This window comes from Micropterus dolomieu, linkage group LG01, assembly GCF_021292245.1.
Source record: "Micropterus dolomieu isolate WLL.071019.BEF.003 ecotype Adirondacks linkage group LG01, ASM2129224v1, whole genome shotgun sequence".
NCBI lineage: Eukaryota > Metazoa > Chordata > Actinopteri > Centrarchiformes > Centrarchidae > Micropterus > Micropterus dolomieu.
In genome coordinates, this window is record NC_060150.1 from 41,590,899 (window position 1) to 41,608,213 (window position 17,315).

Consider the following 17,315-nt stretch of genomic DNA (forward strand, 5'->3'; position numbering starts at 1 on the left):
TATTCCTTTGAGATGTTAATTGCTCCGGGGAAGTTTTAAAAGCCTAAGTAAAAGTTCAAGCCTCTCCATAGTGAAGCGTAATGTTCAGTCCTGTTGCTGTCTTTGGTCAGAATAGTGCTGCTGTCCCTATCACCCTTTATAAACACTGAGCCAAGCATCAGTGAAAAGGAACAAGAGGGCACAACAATGCCCTGGCTTGTTGCATCTCAGTTGGCTACATCTGGGACTAAATACACTAATTGTAAGTTAAGATCATTCAAAGGCAGCAGTAAATAAGCTTTTGTTCTTGTTTGCAGACTGACAAAAGAACACAGTGTATCCTAAGAATCTGATCAATAGGAGATCTGGATCACTGGAAGTCCTCTGCCTGGTCATTTTAACCGAAACCTGTGGCCACATTGTCTCTGAAAGGAAATAGTTATGTTTTTACTTTATAGATGTTCATGAATAAGCATCATTACAGTGAATATGATTATGCATTAATCTGGTGTTAACATAGACAAGTATGCTTGAAAAAGAAGAGAAAATAAATTAATTGTTTGACCACAGAATCTGCAAATGGATGAATGCATGAATCCATATCTTCTGACAGTGGCAACTCAGGTGGCAAAACACACCAATCCAAATAATTGCTCATGTTTCTCTAGGTCTAACTAAGGAAGTGTTTGCTGACACATCAACCTTATCAGCTTTATAAGGTGATAATATCCAGATGTTGTGTAATAGGCTAATTTGTTATGCTTCCCCCAAGCGGCCAAATAAAATATCAATTAATATAAGCTAAAGTTTAATTTGAGATCTTTACAACACGAGTAAGAGTAACCTTTATTTGAGCTTCAAGGAACCCATTGTCTAAAAGAACAAACAGAAGCACAAAGCCAATCCTTTGACACGCTCATAATATATATATATATATACACACTTTCTCCTTCCTTTATCACATACAGGTGAGCTTAGAATAGAGCATGAGGGCATATCACTAATTTCAAGAAAACAGGATACACCTTTGGGCACTTAAATAAATAAGAACACACAAAACAGATAGCATATGGTAGATGCCAGTGAAAGAAATAATTTAGAGGGAAAAACTAACATGAAGACAACAAGAACAGCAGTATCACCTGTATCTTGCTACAGCCAACTGATACATTCTAGACTGAGGTACGTTAAGGTCCAATGGTGTTCACCAGTCTGTACAAAATTAAAATGAGACAGAGATTAAATCATCATTCATCTCACCTTCAATAACCATGCCATTTGTCAAATCCATTTGCCTTATGACCTTGTTATGATACCAAATATGGCTCTGATGTATAAAACTATTAGGAGGTCATATGTCTTGAGAGTAGAGGACAAAAAGCCCCCAATGAAAGCTCAAATATCTTTGTGAACTGTAGTAGACAAACTTGTGGAGAAGAAATATTTATTTTCATTTCGGTGAAGCACTTTAAAATAGTATTCTCTACAGGAAAAGCCAGACAAATGAAAATTAATGAAATAAAAATTTATATAAAGGGGTGAAACTTAATCATTTCGGTGTCATCTTCACATTGATAATAAGAGGGAAACAAATGAAATACAAGGCCTCCAAAAGGCCAGTGTGCAATCGCACGGCTTCAAATATATATATATATATATATATATTATATATATATATATGATACAAGATTATGTACTGAGGTATCTAGTGGTCCAGTGATTTTCCCTCCAGCACCATCTTGATCTCTTTAGCATCCAGAGTTTCATATCTTAGCAGGGCATCAGCTAGCGTCTTGTGCTCTTTACTGTAAGTCTTGAGGATGTTTTTAGCACGATCATATGAGTCCTGGATGGAAGAGAACACATGGTGAATCAGAAATTGATAAAGAAAGAGATTCTAAAAACAATCTGTAAATTAAACATATTTATTTGAGAGTGTTGTGGGAAGGCTCACCTTCAGTAAAGCCCTGACTTCTTGTTCGATGGCAGCTTGCGTCTCTGGGCTCTGCTTGGTTACGTCACTGTAGGTCATGACACCAAGCTGCAAAAAAACCCCAATAAACCCACAAATTACATCCTTAAGTTCAATGGACAATAGACCTGCTCATGCATTTTTCACTTGTAGTGATTATCATCATCATCATCATTGTTTGAGAGAGTTAGACATAGTTTCATTATCTTAAGTGTAATTTTATGTTATGGCACTGTTAGACGGCTGCAGGTTTTCATTGCAACTTAAATTAATAAATTGGAGACACACTGAATTCAGCTACTGTAGTGTTTGGTTGGTTATAATGAAAAACCTTAAGTGGTTCAAATAGGAAAAATGACAAAAAAGAAAGTGCCAGCTTGCTCAGAAGTAGAAATATTATGTTCGTGTTCAGAACATTTAAATGTACAGATGGTTTTGTGCAAACACTTTCTTGTATATACTGTAAATAAAAGGTCTAGCCCTGCAGCAGTGTAAACAGTAAAAACCTCAGGACAGCACTGTGTAGTGAAAAATGCTGTCTTTTCTGTAAGCGGAAGGTATCACACAAATTTTGATTTTACCTTGTCACTCATGCCGAACCTGGTCACCATCATTTTTGCTATTTTGGTTGCTCCATCAAAGTCGCTGGAGGCTCCTACAATGCACAACAGCATGAGAAGATTTAAAATAATGCTGTATTGCAAACGACCAAAGCATTCAGTCAATATTATCAGACATGTACTTATATTAATATTATAATATTTTACTATAGTATAACAGGTCTGAGGTCATCACAGTTGTAGATGTCTCACTTTATAAAAATGTATTGATAAATATGTATTTATCCTCAGGACACTAAATCGGTCAAAATTCTTTGAAACCATGCAAATCTGTGTTTTACAGTACATATACTCCTCTGGGAAACATATGGTTATACAATATGGGTGTAGTATTTTATCTTTAAGCATTTCTGGTTCTGAAATGGCACCAGATCATCAAGTAAATCAAGATCTCTTATTCCCGCACCAGTGGTGATGTGGTCATCTCCGAAGATGAGCTCCTCTGCTACTCGGCCGCCCATACTGACATCCATCTGAGCCAGCAGCTGGGCTCTGGTCTCACTCCAGCGGTCATTCTCTGGGAGCATGGACACCTACAGGACAAAGATCAGGACAACACTGATTAGCTTCAGGTTTTGTTTGAACACTAAATGACACAAACAACACTGGTAAGGAGTAGGAGATATAGATTATGTAGCCACAACAAATGCTCACATGGCCGAGAGTTGGGCCTCTAGGCATAATCGTGGCCTTGTTGATGGGCATTGCATCTTTGGTGAAATAGGCAACGATGGCATGGCCGGACTCATGGTAGGCTGTGATGGTTTTATTCTTCTTGTCGATTTCAACACTCTTCCTCTCAGGGCCTGGTATTAAAAAGGATACAAAAAAGGAGGATTAAGTCATTAAAATAAAAATAAAAATCCCATTCAGGGTGCCCAGGTTCGATTACCCTCTCTCGCTCCCGCCATTCCTGTCTATCTCTGCAGCTGTCACGCATTTTTAGGAAAACACAAAACTCCTATTCATGGTATCTCTCGTTGACATTCTTCCCGTCTCCTAACTAGAGTGTGTGTAGGTAATCAGTCTCGTGAGGGGATGTAGCGCAGATCTAAACACTGTGTGTATTCACCCATGAGGATCTTGTCCTTAGCGAACTCCAGGTCCTTCATTGTGACTGTCTCTTTCCCGTCCATGGCTGCCTTCAGGGCTGCCTGGTTGACCAGGTTCTCCAGCTCTGCCCCAGAAAAGCCCACTGTGCCCCGGGCAATAATCTCAGCATCCACACCTGAGAAAGCACAAACACAATAGAAAATGCCTTCTTTATAAAAGTGATCAGTGTTCAAGAGACTATGTCCTTTACAGAGATGCTAGACAAAAAGTATTCTCACAAGCTTACAGCTTTGAATGCTCTAAAACTGTTTCAATTGATGAGGGGAGCTAATGTTTCTGCAAAATGTACAGGATTTTCTCACTAATATTGCCAACTAAGAATCATCTGTTAAAATAATTTGTGAGATATTAAATTTATTCTTGTATATTTTACCACTGAGACCTACCAGGGTCCATTGTGATTCTGGAGAGGTACCATTTGAGAATTTCAGTGCGTCCTTTCACATCTGGGCGAGGGACCGTCACCTGCATGTCAAACCTTCCTGGCCTTATCAGAGCGCTGAAAAGCAGTAGCAAAGTAGTGTTACTAAAGATTCATAGTACATCTCTTTTAAATGACTTAACCTTCCTGCTTTACAACCCAAATGCTGATGAGTGTTTGCTTCTGGGCTTGTTGTGTCCCATAATCATGTTTTAAATGAATGCTCTTTCTTTAGAAGCAAGGTTAGTTTGCCATAATATGAAGTAGAAGTAGTGGAGTACTTTTCAGATTCTCAAATTAGGATTTGGGTTTAAATCAACTCATTATATAAATGGAAATTAAAGCAAATGTCAAAAATACTTGCCATGAAAATGTGTCAACAAAAATCACTGTATGATTTTAAAGTTTTTGTCTTATTGTAGTTTATATTGAACAGGTTAGGGGTCAGTTTATATTCCGAGTGTTTGTTTTGTATTTTGTGTTTATGAAATTGGATCCATTCGGACAGTGTAATATAGAAACTAGAATGAGGCCAAAAGGATAAAACAGCCAGAGGTGTTAGAGGACAAAGGTTACAGAGTGGGAGGTAAAAAACTGGAACAGTTTGAGTACATGAACTATATCTACATACTGAACGGATTCACCATATTTCAGACCTCAACTGGTTATTTAACAGTGGTTGATTGTGCGAGTCTGCGTTTGTGTGTGAAATTTAAACATACTTATCCAAAGCCTCTGCAAAGTTTGTAGCACCAATAACAATGACACCTTCATTTGGTTTAAACCTGTAAAATACCAAAACATTGCCAATAAGAAGTCAAAGAAGTTATCGGCTGCAACATTTTATTCACACTATGCTTTTAGTTTTAAATATGTCAAAGCCAGAAAACTGACCCATCCATTTCAGCCAGCAGCTGGTTGATGGTTTGTCTGGAATAGGGATGCATAGGGGACTCGATCCTCTTTCCACCAACGCTGTCCAACTCATCGATGAAGATGACACAGGGAGCGTTAGCTTTTGCCTCTTCTGCAAACCACAAAACAAAGACAGATTGTAGTGGTTTGGCTACACGAGCAACTGGTTCCTCACGTTTTCTCACATCCGGCAAACTTACTGAAAAGGTTCCTGATTCTGCTCGCACCGACACCCACAAACATCTCATCAAACTCTGATCCGGAGGCGTAGTAGAAAGGCACATCGGCCTCCCCAGCCACAGCTCGTGCTAACAGAGTCTTGCCTGTGCCTGGTGGACCAACAAGGAGGATCCCTGAGAGGATAACAGAGCAAAGGAGTTACGATAAAATAACATATCAAGACCAGTTGCAGAGTTTGTGTATTAGGCTAATGAGACCTGTGAATAAAACAGAAAATAGAATACCTTTAGGTAGCTTTCCACCCAGAACAGTAAACTTCTGGGGGTTCTTGAGAAACTCCACAACATCTTGTAATTCATTCTTTGCCTCCTCCACTCCTTTGACGTGCTCAAATGTCACATTCTTCATCTGGATGGGGTCGACTGCTGAGTCAAGACCAGATGTGGTGCGGAACCTCACTGTGAAATCCCAAAAACAACTGGTTCAGCACAGTAATGCCAGAAAAACTTGCTCCTCTACAGTGTTTCACAATGAAAGACAGAATACCCGCTGGTTACAACATGCACATATGTAAATACAAAGAACATATGCTGCCTTTCCACATTTATCACTTCCAACTAATCAAATTGTTCCAGCATACTGACATTGAAACATACATAGTTGATATTTAACTATCACTACAGAGTGGTATGCAGCAGAATAACCAGTCAAACTCTACATGCACACCACAGGAGAAATACTATGTCTTATCAGCTACACTGTACGGTATTAAGTTAATGTACACATTAAAAACATATTACATTAAATATTTGAGCTGAAATAGGCTTAAGTAAAGCTCTCACTTTTATTTTACATATATAGACAGTAACAAGCTTTATTTGCAATGTGCATGTAGGGTTGCGAGTTGATTTGCAAGTAGGGGGGGGAATAGAAACGGAAACAAACCAGCGTCAGAAAAGGAGCCTTTACCCGAGAGAAACGGGGTTCTTGACAACCCATAAATACCAAGAAGTACGAGGGCCAACAGGATCAACCTGGTTCTCCTGAGTGAGTCTGTCAAAACAGAGCAGAGACAAAAGGTGAGCTAGAAGTCCTTCATGTCAAGCATGGGATCAATTAACTCAGCCCTGCAACCCAAAGAAAAGCTGGTGAACCTGTTAATACTTCCTTTCATTATATAGGGTGAGCCGCATACCTTGTGTTCTCTGAGTGAAGGCCTGAGACCTCATGAACCCCTCGGTGAAACCCGTCTTGTATGCCTCCTGCTTGTTGTCTGGAAGGTTTGTTTGTTTCGCCAGTTGATCCAGTGATTGCACCTCTGGTCCCTTTTCCCTCTGAAGCCATCCCTGTGAGGGAAACAGTGAAAGAGTTTGTCTGTAAGCTTCAAAATTCAGCCCTTTTCATTTCTTTGTCTGCCCTCATTTTTTACTATTATAATTTATTATTTTTAGTCTTATGTGTACATTTAAAATATGTCCCACTAATCTTTTCACCAGACAGAATGTTAAAAACAGCTGGAAGTGTGCATTAACGTGCTGACCTTCATGAATGCTGGGGTATAGGGCTCAGACTCCGGCGGAACATCATAACCAGACTCCATTCTTCTGGTCTTTGATTTAAGTGTCTTGAAACCCCGACTCTGGACCCATACTGAATAGAGACACAGAAAAATATTAAACGCTACCCTATACATCCAGTCGTTCATACACACAGCAGGGTAAGTATTCAAAGTCAGTTTCTTACCAGGCAAGAATTGTAGCTCTGAGCAAACCTCTTTTAGAGGACTGTGATATTGTCTGTGGAATATTGGGGAGCCAAAAACCCCCAACCTTCTGTGTGAAAACCCTGTCAGACAAAAAGTGTTTTCTTAAGTAACAAATGGTCTCTGATAATACAACAGCTTTCGATAAAGTAAGCTTTGGTACATTTTCTTAGAAAACAACAACGCTGGGTCGTCTTCCAGCTCAACGGCCAGACCTGCTCACCATGCTTATTGTGAAAGAAGCTGTCTGCAGAAACGTGACTTGTCCTCCATAGCGAAGGAACAGCGGGAGGTTCTTCTCGTCCCGGTGTGGGCAGTAACCTGCTGACCAGCTCATCCAGCTGACTCACCTTGATATCTGACAGGCCAAGATCCCTCAGACTCACATTGGGCTATGAAGAAAGGATGGCAAAAGCAGTTTATCTACACCTTTGTGAGACAATCGTTATGGGAAATAACGACCCACATGACATATTTTTTCAGAGACATATAAAAATGAACATATTGGAAAATATACTGAAGAAGTTGTACCTGCTTTTGGATGTATTTTTAACACATAGTGTTTATTATTGTGTGTTTAAGAAAACTACTACTGTTGAAGAGAGACATGCATCCTCTGCCTTATTTACAATGTTTATTTTCTCCACATAAAAAAAGACAAAAAATTATGAAAGCTCTATTTAAAATATCTTCAGTATAGAAAAGTAAAGTCAACTCATGAGGGATTTGTCTTGATTTGTGTGCTTGATCAAAATGAAAAGAGGTTTCTCCCTGCAAAAAAAGTGATGCGAGACAAACTCCATGGTGTTATTGGTTACTGATCTATGTCATGTATCCGTGGTGTCCCTCTCACCTCTTTTAGAAATGAACTGTGCTCTGGAATGAAGTCTTTGTGCAGGGTCTGGACTGAAGCTGTGGCTGAGTTCTTCAGAGAGTGGAGGGCATTGATGAGCTGGCTGAGGGGCAGCATCACCTGGCAGGTCCGCCAACAGAGGAGGGTGAGGAACAGTCTCTCAAAAACATGGTGGTTTATTATCTTTCATGTCTTATGTAGTAAAGTTTAGCTGGATTGAAGGTGACTCTTCCAGACAGGACAGTTATGTTAGTGTTATTATACACTGCTCTCAGAGAGATGGCACCGTGTGTGACTTATGTAACCTCAACTCTTTGAAAATTCAATTAGCGCCCATCAATTTATTTCATCCCACACATATCAGATGTAAATGACAGAAACCGCACGTACACAGCAAGCGTGGGCTAATTATGGAGAAACATACCGTTGACTTGTCAATGCTAACATTAGCCTAGCTGAGTTGTCATTGACCGTCGTAGAAGAAATTTAAACGACCTCAGACAAAACCTCTTGCTCTTCTCGGTCACATTATAATTAAAGGACATATACATAGAGCACACATACAAGCTAGCTAAATTTAAAAAAGCTGCTATCCAGTCGGCTTACCTGCTGAGACTGAAACGAGGCTGACAGTGAAAACATTTTTTTCCGAATAACGTTAATAATTCAAATTCAGGACTTGGAGGGTTGATATGTGAGGAGAGACCCTCTGTATAAATTAGATGAACGAGTCCTCCCTGGAGCGGTGTCCTTTGTGTTTCCCCTGTTACACAACTTTCAGCAGCTTAGCTTGTAACAGCAAATGGATTCTCCGGCACCCGAGGTCAAATGGACTACAAAATGACGTCAAGAGGAAGTACTACCGGGTGTAGGTTACGTCACTTTTGTTTTTGATACAGTCTATGTATAATACCTTTTATATTTTTATATACAGTCTATGTATAATACCTTTTATATTTTTATATACAGTCTATGTATGATACCTTTTATATTTTTATATACAGTCTATGTATGATACCTTTTATATACAGTCTATGTATAATACCTTTTATATTTTTATATACAGTCTATGTATGATACCTTTTATATACAGTCTATGTATAATACCTTTTATATACAGTCTATGTATAATACCTTTTGTATACAGTCTATGTATGATACCTTTTATATACAGTCTATGTATGATACCTTTTATATACAGTCTATGTATAATACCTTTTGTATACAGTCTATGTATGATACCTTTTATATACAGTCTATGTATGATACCTTTTATATACAGTCTATGTATGATACCTTTTGTATACAGTCTATGTATAATACCTTTTGTATACAGTCTATGTATGATACCTTTTATATACAGTCTATGTATAATACCTTTTGTATACAGTCTATGTATGATACCTTTTGTATACAGTCTATGTATAATACCTTTTATATACAGTGTATGTATAATACCTTTTGTATACAGTCTATGTATGATACCTTTTATATACAGTCTATGTATGATACCTTTTATATACAGTCTATGTATGATACCTTTTATATACAGTCTATGTATGATACCTTTTATATACAGTCTATGTATGATACCTTTTATATACAGTCTATGTATGATACCTTTTATATACAGTCTATGTATGATACCTTCTGGTCTTTTGAGATTATTACAAGGAAGTGGCAGGTTTAATGAGCATCCATCAACAATTTAAAGGTAACCTGGAATCTCCTTTTCCCAAGCTACTTTGCAACTCCTGAAAAATTAAAATAAAGTCAGTTTTGAATTTCAAGAAGCAATATTGTGTAACCAACAAAACTAGAGAAGTTCATTTAAAATTATATATTTGATTTGTACTGTGAACCAGGTGACCATGGCGAGGTTGAAAATACGTGTCATTTATTTTATGATTGTATTTCTACAAAATTATTTTAGTTAGATTTAGACAATTCAACTATTAATTAGATAATTAAAAAAAAGAGACATCTTTTTATGACAAGATTGATAGTGATCGTAAAAGAATATTTTGAACCTCTTTATTTTATAAGCTAAATATTACATTCACAAGTGCAAATGGTCTAAGAAGAAACCACAATTACCACATTTTAAGATAGAAATTAAACATTATATTGAAACTTTATTTGGTTTAAAATAGCAAAGCAATCAAAACAGTTAAATGTATGTAAATATTTATTTTTAATGCAATTATTCAAGTTAAACAATACAAACTCAAACTACACTATTTAAATTCAGTTTTTAATGCGATTATTGAAGTTGAGCAATTCAAATTCAGATTTAAATAATTCAAATTCAGATTCTACTGACACAAATATCAGCCCAATGTTAGAGTACTGTGCTATTAGATTTGGGGTTATAATGGAGGATAAAAAAGGGACTTAATTATCCATAACAATTTATCCATAAGTTTAGATTTTTTAAGGTAAGACCTCTGTTTTTTTGTTTTCATGAATGAGCTAATACTTTATAAGAAAGCTTTGAAATGTATAAAAACAAAACAAGCCTTGGATATTTTCAAAATCATATCTGTTGTAGTTTTTAAATTATTTTTTCCTAAGTTATTTATGTTTGGTTGTTTTTTTTTTATTTGCTTAATTGGCTATGTATTTATTGCTAATATGAATTTGCAATGGCCTGATTTTGATTGTTAAATAAAGGATATGTAAAAAAATAAAAAATAAATAAATTCTTGTGACTGTTCCTCACTGCCTGTTTAAAATTATAAAAGAACATTTCGAAAATTTCGTTCCATTAGATTTGATAAATGGTAATACAATTGACAATTTTACAGCTAAAACGAATAACTTAATCACAGAAAACGTCAAGACCGTTTCACGTTTTGCGGACAGGCGTTTATGTGGACAACTAAACAGAACGGGCGGTAGAGGACCCCGCGAAAAAGCAGTGGGATTCAAAATTCAAAACAAACCCCACATCGCAGTTGAAGTGTTTACTCTGAGCTAGCTGGCTGTTACAGGCACGACATAGCTCTTCATTTGAAAACGAGTAATAATAACATGGACGCGGATGAAAAGCACGACTCCAGCACAAACGAGAAATCTGTGGAAATCCCTAAACCGCCTTCAATCGAGGATTTCATCATTTTGAAGCCGATCAGCCGCGGCGCTTTTGGCAAGGTCTACCTCGCACGGAAGAAGTGCAATGCGCGATTATATGCCATTAAGGTGAGTCCGTTTGGTTTGTGACAGCTTTGAATCATTTACTGATACTCATTTATGATACAAAACACTGACAGTTTGTGTTTGTTTTCTCTCTTTAGGCGATGAAGAAAGCAGACATGGTTGATAAAAACATGACGGGCCAGATGAAGGCGGAGAGAGATGCACTTGCTTTGAGCAAAAGCCCCTTTGTGGTTCACCTGTTTTACTCCCTTCAGACAGCCACCAAGATCTATCTGGTAACACGGAGTGCACAAAACGCATGTATAACAACTACTGCGTTGTTTAGCTGTTGTTAAATCTTCATTTTCATGTTGCTTACAGGTAATGGAATACCTTATTGGTGGAGACGTCAAATCTCTGCTTCACATCTATGGGTATTTCGACCAGGATATGTCCGTAAAATACATTTCAGAGGTCGCACTAGCTTTGGATTACCTCCATCGCCACGGTATAATCCACAGGTACCTTTGACACTTTCTTTAAGTCTTGTTAAATGTATATAACACAGATATTTTTTTGTGTGTTATTGTGTTACCTGGAATTTACCAGAATTTTAATTTTAGGGACTTGAAGCCAGACAACATGCTTATATCCAACGAAGGTCACATCAAATTAACAGACTTTGGCCTTTCTAAAGTCAAGCTTGACAGAGGTATGCAGTCCCATGAGCTTGACACTTGAACAAAATTGTGACCATCAACACTAATAATCTTAGTAATCTGTCCTTTATTTTATCTCTGTGCTCTCTACCAGAGCTGAGTCTTATGGATATCCTTACTACTCCATCCTTGGCTAAACCAAGTAAAGATTACTTCCGCACCCCGGGCCAAGTTCTCTCCTTAATCAGCTCCCTTGGATTTGTAAGTGAATTAATATAATTTCAAATTGTCCTATTTGAGGGCTTCATGCATAGTTTGAATTGCATAGTGACTTTTCCTTCATTTAATCAAACCTAGAATACACCTGCAGGAGAAGGCAAACGTCACTGCAGCGCATCTGTGGTGTCCAGTCCCTTGTCCTGTGGCAAAACAAAACGGAAGAACAACTCTCTTGGGTCTCCCTGGATGAAGACAAAAGATCAGCTGTACTCTCCGACTCGCTACCCTTGGAAAATGGGTAAGTCATGGTAGATACACCACAAAATATATTATGGATATATTTTTCTTTTTTTCATCCATTAACCTTGTGGAATGACAGAAAGCTGATTCATTAACTGTTTTGGTTTATCTGTATTGTTTCCATAGAAACAAACAACACTGTGTTTAGTCATCACAACGTTGCTAAAAATCTGACACCCACACTGCTGAAGACCAGGAAGAGGTTTGAGACGATGAGTGCGGGCAGCACCACCGACACAGAAGGTGGCGTCAGCCCACTGTGGGAGTGTGAGGAGGTCAGTGATTGTAAACTTATAACTGTGTGTAATTTATGACCTAATAAACAATGTTATTTATTGATTTGGGTTACCCCCAGATCTTAATTAATAATAATTTAATATTATACATGTGTGAATACAAAGGCATGCTTCTCTCCCTAGTTTTAAAATAGATCCCCATTGCATAAATTTTGGCCTCTTGTGTATAATGTCTGTAGTGACATACAACAGGTGGTGTAGATCTAAGGGGATAAAAGTAACAAAGGATTTGAATTTTAAAAATGATTTAAGTGGAAAAAGACCTTCATCTGTCTATATACTGGTCTTTCAGATTGGTTCATTCCTTGTTAAGTCAGTCCTTTTCCCCTTTTATATTTCTTCTCCAGAAAGAAAATGAACATACTAATGAACAGAAGAGGAAAGGACACTGGACTGAACAGGACTGTGCATCAACAATACAAAGCTTCTCTGCCAAAGCCACCAGCAATCGGTCAACTGAGCCAAATCCAGACCATCTCACAGAAAAGAAGCCACACACCAACAGTTTGGGGTCTGTTTCCACAGCACGGGATCCTGTATGTCCATCAGGCTCATCTGTAAAGAGAACGTTTTCTGATATTGAGAGAAGTCCCGAGCCATTGGAGATCCAAGCCAAGAAGAGTAATGCACACTATAAGAGATGCTACGAGATTCCAGAAGAGACTACAAGGTTTCACACTGGCCTGACTGGAACATTTTCCACCATCCAAATAGGCGACTTCATGGCTTCCACTGAGGGGATAGGGCTAGCTGAAGACCGGTTCCCAATGCGCTCCAGTCCCATTGCCATTGCCAAGAGTCTGTTCTGTGAACTGGAAGATCCCACGAAGGACGTGTTTGACGATGGAGCCAAAGACTTGTCACATTCAAGTTTCACGTCGCCACTTGCTGGGACCAGTGACATTTGCAGGAGCTTGAGCCTGGACTCTGACGGGTCTATGCATGAAATGTCCCTCACGGTTGACAGCCATGCATCTCACAAGCCAAACGTGTGTTCCAAAAGCAGGACTTCAGCATCACCTGAGGAGCAAGCAGAAAATAAAAACTCATCCATCGCTGAATCCCTCCCACATACTCCATCTGCTGTTAATAGTCAAACACCCAAACTTGGTAACTTTAGCAGGAGAGGTGAATCCCAGTGTTCTTTTTTTAACCGGCTGCCTGATCTGGCCAGCAGTGTTGCACAGTCCCCGTCATTCCTCAAGCCGCGAAATGTTGTAGCTTTCCGTAGCTACTGTAGCTCCATCAACCGCTCCAACATGTCAGGGGTGTCCCGATTTAGCGTCGGGTCTATGGAGGCTATGGACCTGTCTACAACAGCTTCCTATCACACTGCGTCTGGCACTGCAACACCAGTGCAGAAAAGACCCGACTACAACAGCTCTCTCTATCAGGTGAGCATACAGGGACACAATTTAAATATTCTTCTTCTTAAAGGAGCCACAGTGTTGTCCAGTTGAACACCTCATTCAGAGTAGGTAGTAAAAGTAACTGCAGGCTAGTGTTCGGCTACATGTCTCAAGATAGAAAACTAATACGTGTTGTTTTCAGCCATGTTGTAACGGGATTTGGACATTATGACATTAACACTTTTATACCTTAAGACAGCTTCTTCACCCTGCTGCCATCTAGCAAGAGATACATAAGTATCTGCTGTCATACCACCAGATGCCAGAGCAGCTTCTTCCCCCAGGACTCCCCCCGAGACTCCTTTAATCTTCCTCAGCACTCCACCATGTAAAATAGTTTTATTTCTTTATATAATTTATGTTTTTAGCCACCTTAGCAGCACGGCGACGTCGGCCCCTTGATCTGTCTCAACAAATATTGGATGGATTGCCATAAAATTTGGAACAGATTTCCATGGTCCCCAGTTGATGAATGGTCAAAGCTTGACTTTTCTTCTGGCACCACCATGAGATGAGACGTTTTGTAGAGACATTCAGGTGTCGATGAATTAAAATACCTTTGCTGATGTGCCAAACTTTTCATTCAGTGCTATCATTAGGTCAAAATTTGACATTGTTCTATACTTGCAAAATGAATGACATTCTGATCAGCTTCAGCTGTACGTTGTGTTTAACTTGCAACAATTAACTTATAGCTATCACACTAACTACTAAAATGGTGTTCTAGTCAGTAATACATTAGCTAAACAGCCGCATGTTGAGCTGCTTACATGGTTGTAGTCTTGGAGTCGCGTTTTTGTTTTGTGCATAGGAGTTATTATCTTGGGCACACATAAAATAGTATATAAATAAATATCATCTTTTGGGTATCTGTGGAAATCCAATATAACAACAGCCTGACAAAAATAATTGCTTTTGTGAAGCTTGAAGTTTTTGAGTCGGTATATAATCTTTCAGGGAATAGTTGGTGGCATTGGGTGGCTGTGGTTTAGCGGTAGAGTGGGTCACCAAGTACAAACAAGTACTGTACAATCAATAGAAACGACACAAAGGGATAACATCTCATGCAGTTTTTGATAAAATGTTTGTGTAATGTTGCCATTTCCTTTTTTATTTCCTTCCCACATCAGACTCCTCAGCCCATGTCGACCTCTCACACCCCTTACAGGACTCCAAAGAGCGTCAGAAGAGGGGCACTGCCGGTTGAGGGTGCACCCATTTTAGGAACTCCTGACTATTTGGCTCCAGAGCTTCTTTTGGGAAAACCACATGGTAAGAAAGGGAAATTAGAAATTCCAAGTGCCTCAACAATGCTTTCAAAAATAGCCCAAAGCAGTCTTATGGTATTTACATTAGATGGTTGACATTGTAGTTATTGTGACACACATTTTCTTTGAGTTTCAGGAAGTTGTCAGTGTGGTAAGTTTATAATGATATTCACTGTTTTTTGCAAGCGAGCTTGCATGATCCCCCAGCCTGCTAATACGCTACTGGAAATGAGCTGATTCTTCCCCCATCTTCCTGTCCTCCTCTGGGTCTCTTTTTGCCCCGTGGACTGGTGAATAAACTAAGGGGACAGCATTTTAAATGTGTGATTACAAAGGCAAAAACAATGGGACTGTCTCCTAACATTGAACTAACACCATTGTTAAAAGTTTGGGAATCAGATTTGTTGAGGCTGAAATGCTTTTAACCGAATAAAAAAGGGGTCTCTACTCTTCAAATCTGTGGAGTTCGGGTAATCATTGCACACAGTCTGTGTGCAATGGCAATGGCTTTATTTTTTACATTTAGCAACTGACATGCAAATTGTCATCTAATAGGAAGGAATTGATCTGTCATGCTGTTATTCATTCAAATGTGAACACGCTGATGGCAGTGTTTCCTGTCAGCTGCACAATCCCATTTTATAGCATGATTGCTGCTATTTGAAATCATGTCTGTGACATGAATTATACTCTGTGGCAGTATTTATTGGCTGTCAAGCATTTTTGAACTCTAATAATAATAATAATAATAGATGGTAGTGTTAATTGTGCTTTTTAAAATCCCCACAGTTACTGAGAATCAAAATGACTTTAAAACAATAATGTTAATGTTGTAATATCAAGGATCACGTGTGTTACATGTTGAATTTTCATTGGATTTATAAAATGAAAGCAGAGACGATGGAGGTTTGCTTGTTAAAAGGTGTCCCATCAAAGTGAACTATTGCTGTAAAGAAAATTCTTAATCCTGTATGTTTGAAAGAAGGAATATAAAGTCAGTACAGAGAAGCTGACTCCCTCCATCCTCATGTTAACTTAGTCCCTGCTTCTGCCACCGCAGTACAATCAGTGCACACACTAACTGGAATCACAGGTTAAACTGGAACTGATTGAAGCCAGCAGCTGTATGAAATGTGACACTTTTGTTTTGTCCCCCCCCCCCCATCCAGACTTCATGGTGGACTGGTGGGCGCTAGGTGTGTGTCTTTTTGAGTTCCTCACAGGTGTGCCACCTTTCAATGACGAGACGCCTCAGCTGGTCTTCCAGAATATTCTCAACAGAGGTGGGTTTGGTTTTCTTCATCCAAATCCAACCCACAGAGTGCTCTAAAATATGATATGTCTTTGATGATCAACATGCCTAACATTGCATATTTATATCCACGGTTTGACAGTTTAACTAATGCTATTTCTAATGCTTTGGCATGTATTTGTTGTTTATTATACCGCCTCATTGTCAACAATTTTAGATATTCCCTGGCCTGAGGAAGAGGAGGAGCTGTCTATGAACTCGAGAAATGCAATTGAAATCCTCCTAACCATGGAAATGAAAAAACGAGCTGGTCTAAAGGGTGAGGACCATTTAATTTCCCAATTTCAACCATTGATTCATGAATACTAGTAAATCACATTAAGCCAGTGGCAAAGAACCTAGGTGTTTGGTTTGATAGTAATTTAAATTTCGAGCAGCACACCACAAAGCTTGTTCAATCATGTTTTTATCAACTTAGAAATATAGCTAAAATTCGATCTATGTTAACTTTTAAGGACACCGAGACCATTTTACACGCCTTCATCTCATCACGCCTGGATTATTGCAACAGCCTTTTCACCTGTTTAACCCAAAAATCTATTGATCGACTCCAGACTGTCCAGAACTCAGCTGCCAGGCTTTTAACCAGAACAAAGCAATATGACCACATTACTCCTATTTTAGCTTCATTACACTGGCTCCCAGTATGTTTTAGAATTGACTTTAAAATTCTATTGATCACTTTTAAAGCTCTTCATGGTCTCTCGCCTTGTTATATTTCTGACCTTTTAGTCCCATACGCACCAGCACGTACCTTGAGATCCTCGGGCAGAGGTCTGTTGTCTGTTCCAGAGTCTCGACTGAAAACTAAAGGGGACAGAGCGTTTGCTGTCAGGGCCCCGAGGCTCTGGAACAGCCTGCCCGAGGAAATCAGGTCGGCTGAGTCAGTGAACTCTTTT

At 38.8% G+C, this 17,315-nt stretch overlaps 2 protein-coding genes across 5 annotated transcripts in view; one reads left to right on the forward strand and one right to left on the reverse strand.

Moving 5' to 3' along the window:
- Positions 1–813: 813 nt before the first annotated feature.
- On the reverse strand, positions 814–8,651 carry LOC123987551 (ATP-dependent zinc metalloprotease YME1L1-like). 2 transcript variants are annotated; one of them, XM_046076583.1, is made up of 18 exons: positions 8,422–8,651; positions 7,816–7,935; positions 7,186–7,354; positions 6,944–7,045; positions 6,741–6,850; positions 6,396–6,546; positions 6,146–6,253; positions 5,485–5,658; positions 5,221–5,373; positions 5,000–5,132; positions 4,828–4,890; positions 4,071–4,183; positions 3,644–3,799; positions 3,226–3,377; positions 2,978–3,104; positions 2,533–2,606; positions 1,934–2,020; positions 814–1,825 (listed from the first exon to the last, which is right to left on the reverse strand). In XM_046076583.1, the coding sequence occupies exons 1-18, from the start codon at positions 8,455–8,457 to the stop codon at positions 1,685–1,687; spliced, it is 2,169 nt and encodes a 722-aa protein (XP_045932539.1). In that variant the 5' UTR covers positions 8,458–8,651; the 3' UTR covers positions 814–1,684. The 2 variants fall into 2 exon arrangements, with proteins under 2 accessions (XP_045932539.1, XP_045884369.1); XM_046028413.1 differs by having other exon boundaries at positions 6,170–6,253; positions 8,422–8,650.
- Positions 8,652–10,733: 2,082 nt separating this feature from the next.
- Positions 10,734–17,315, forward strand: part of mastl (microtubule associated serine/threonine kinase-like) — a 7,933-nt gene continuing 1,351 nt past the window's right edge. The window contains exons 1-12 of one of the 3 annotated variants that reach the window (XM_046029000.1): positions 10,734–11,016; positions 11,112–11,249; positions 11,335–11,474; positions 11,577–11,665; positions 11,767–11,873; positions 11,970–12,129; positions 12,258–12,406; positions 12,775–13,821; positions 14,967–15,108; positions 15,241–15,255; positions 16,274–16,387; positions 16,574–16,675. In XM_046029000.1, coding sequence (XP_045884956.1) covers positions 10,849–11,016; positions 11,112–11,249; positions 11,335–11,474; positions 11,577–11,665; positions 11,767–11,873; positions 11,970–12,129; positions 12,258–12,406; positions 12,775–13,821; positions 14,967–15,108; positions 15,241–15,255; positions 16,274–16,387; positions 16,574–16,675 — 2,371 coding nt within the window. In that variant the 5' untranslated portion in view covers positions 10,734–10,848. The other 2 variants (XM_046029076.1, XM_046029151.1) reach the window with 2 other exon arrangements.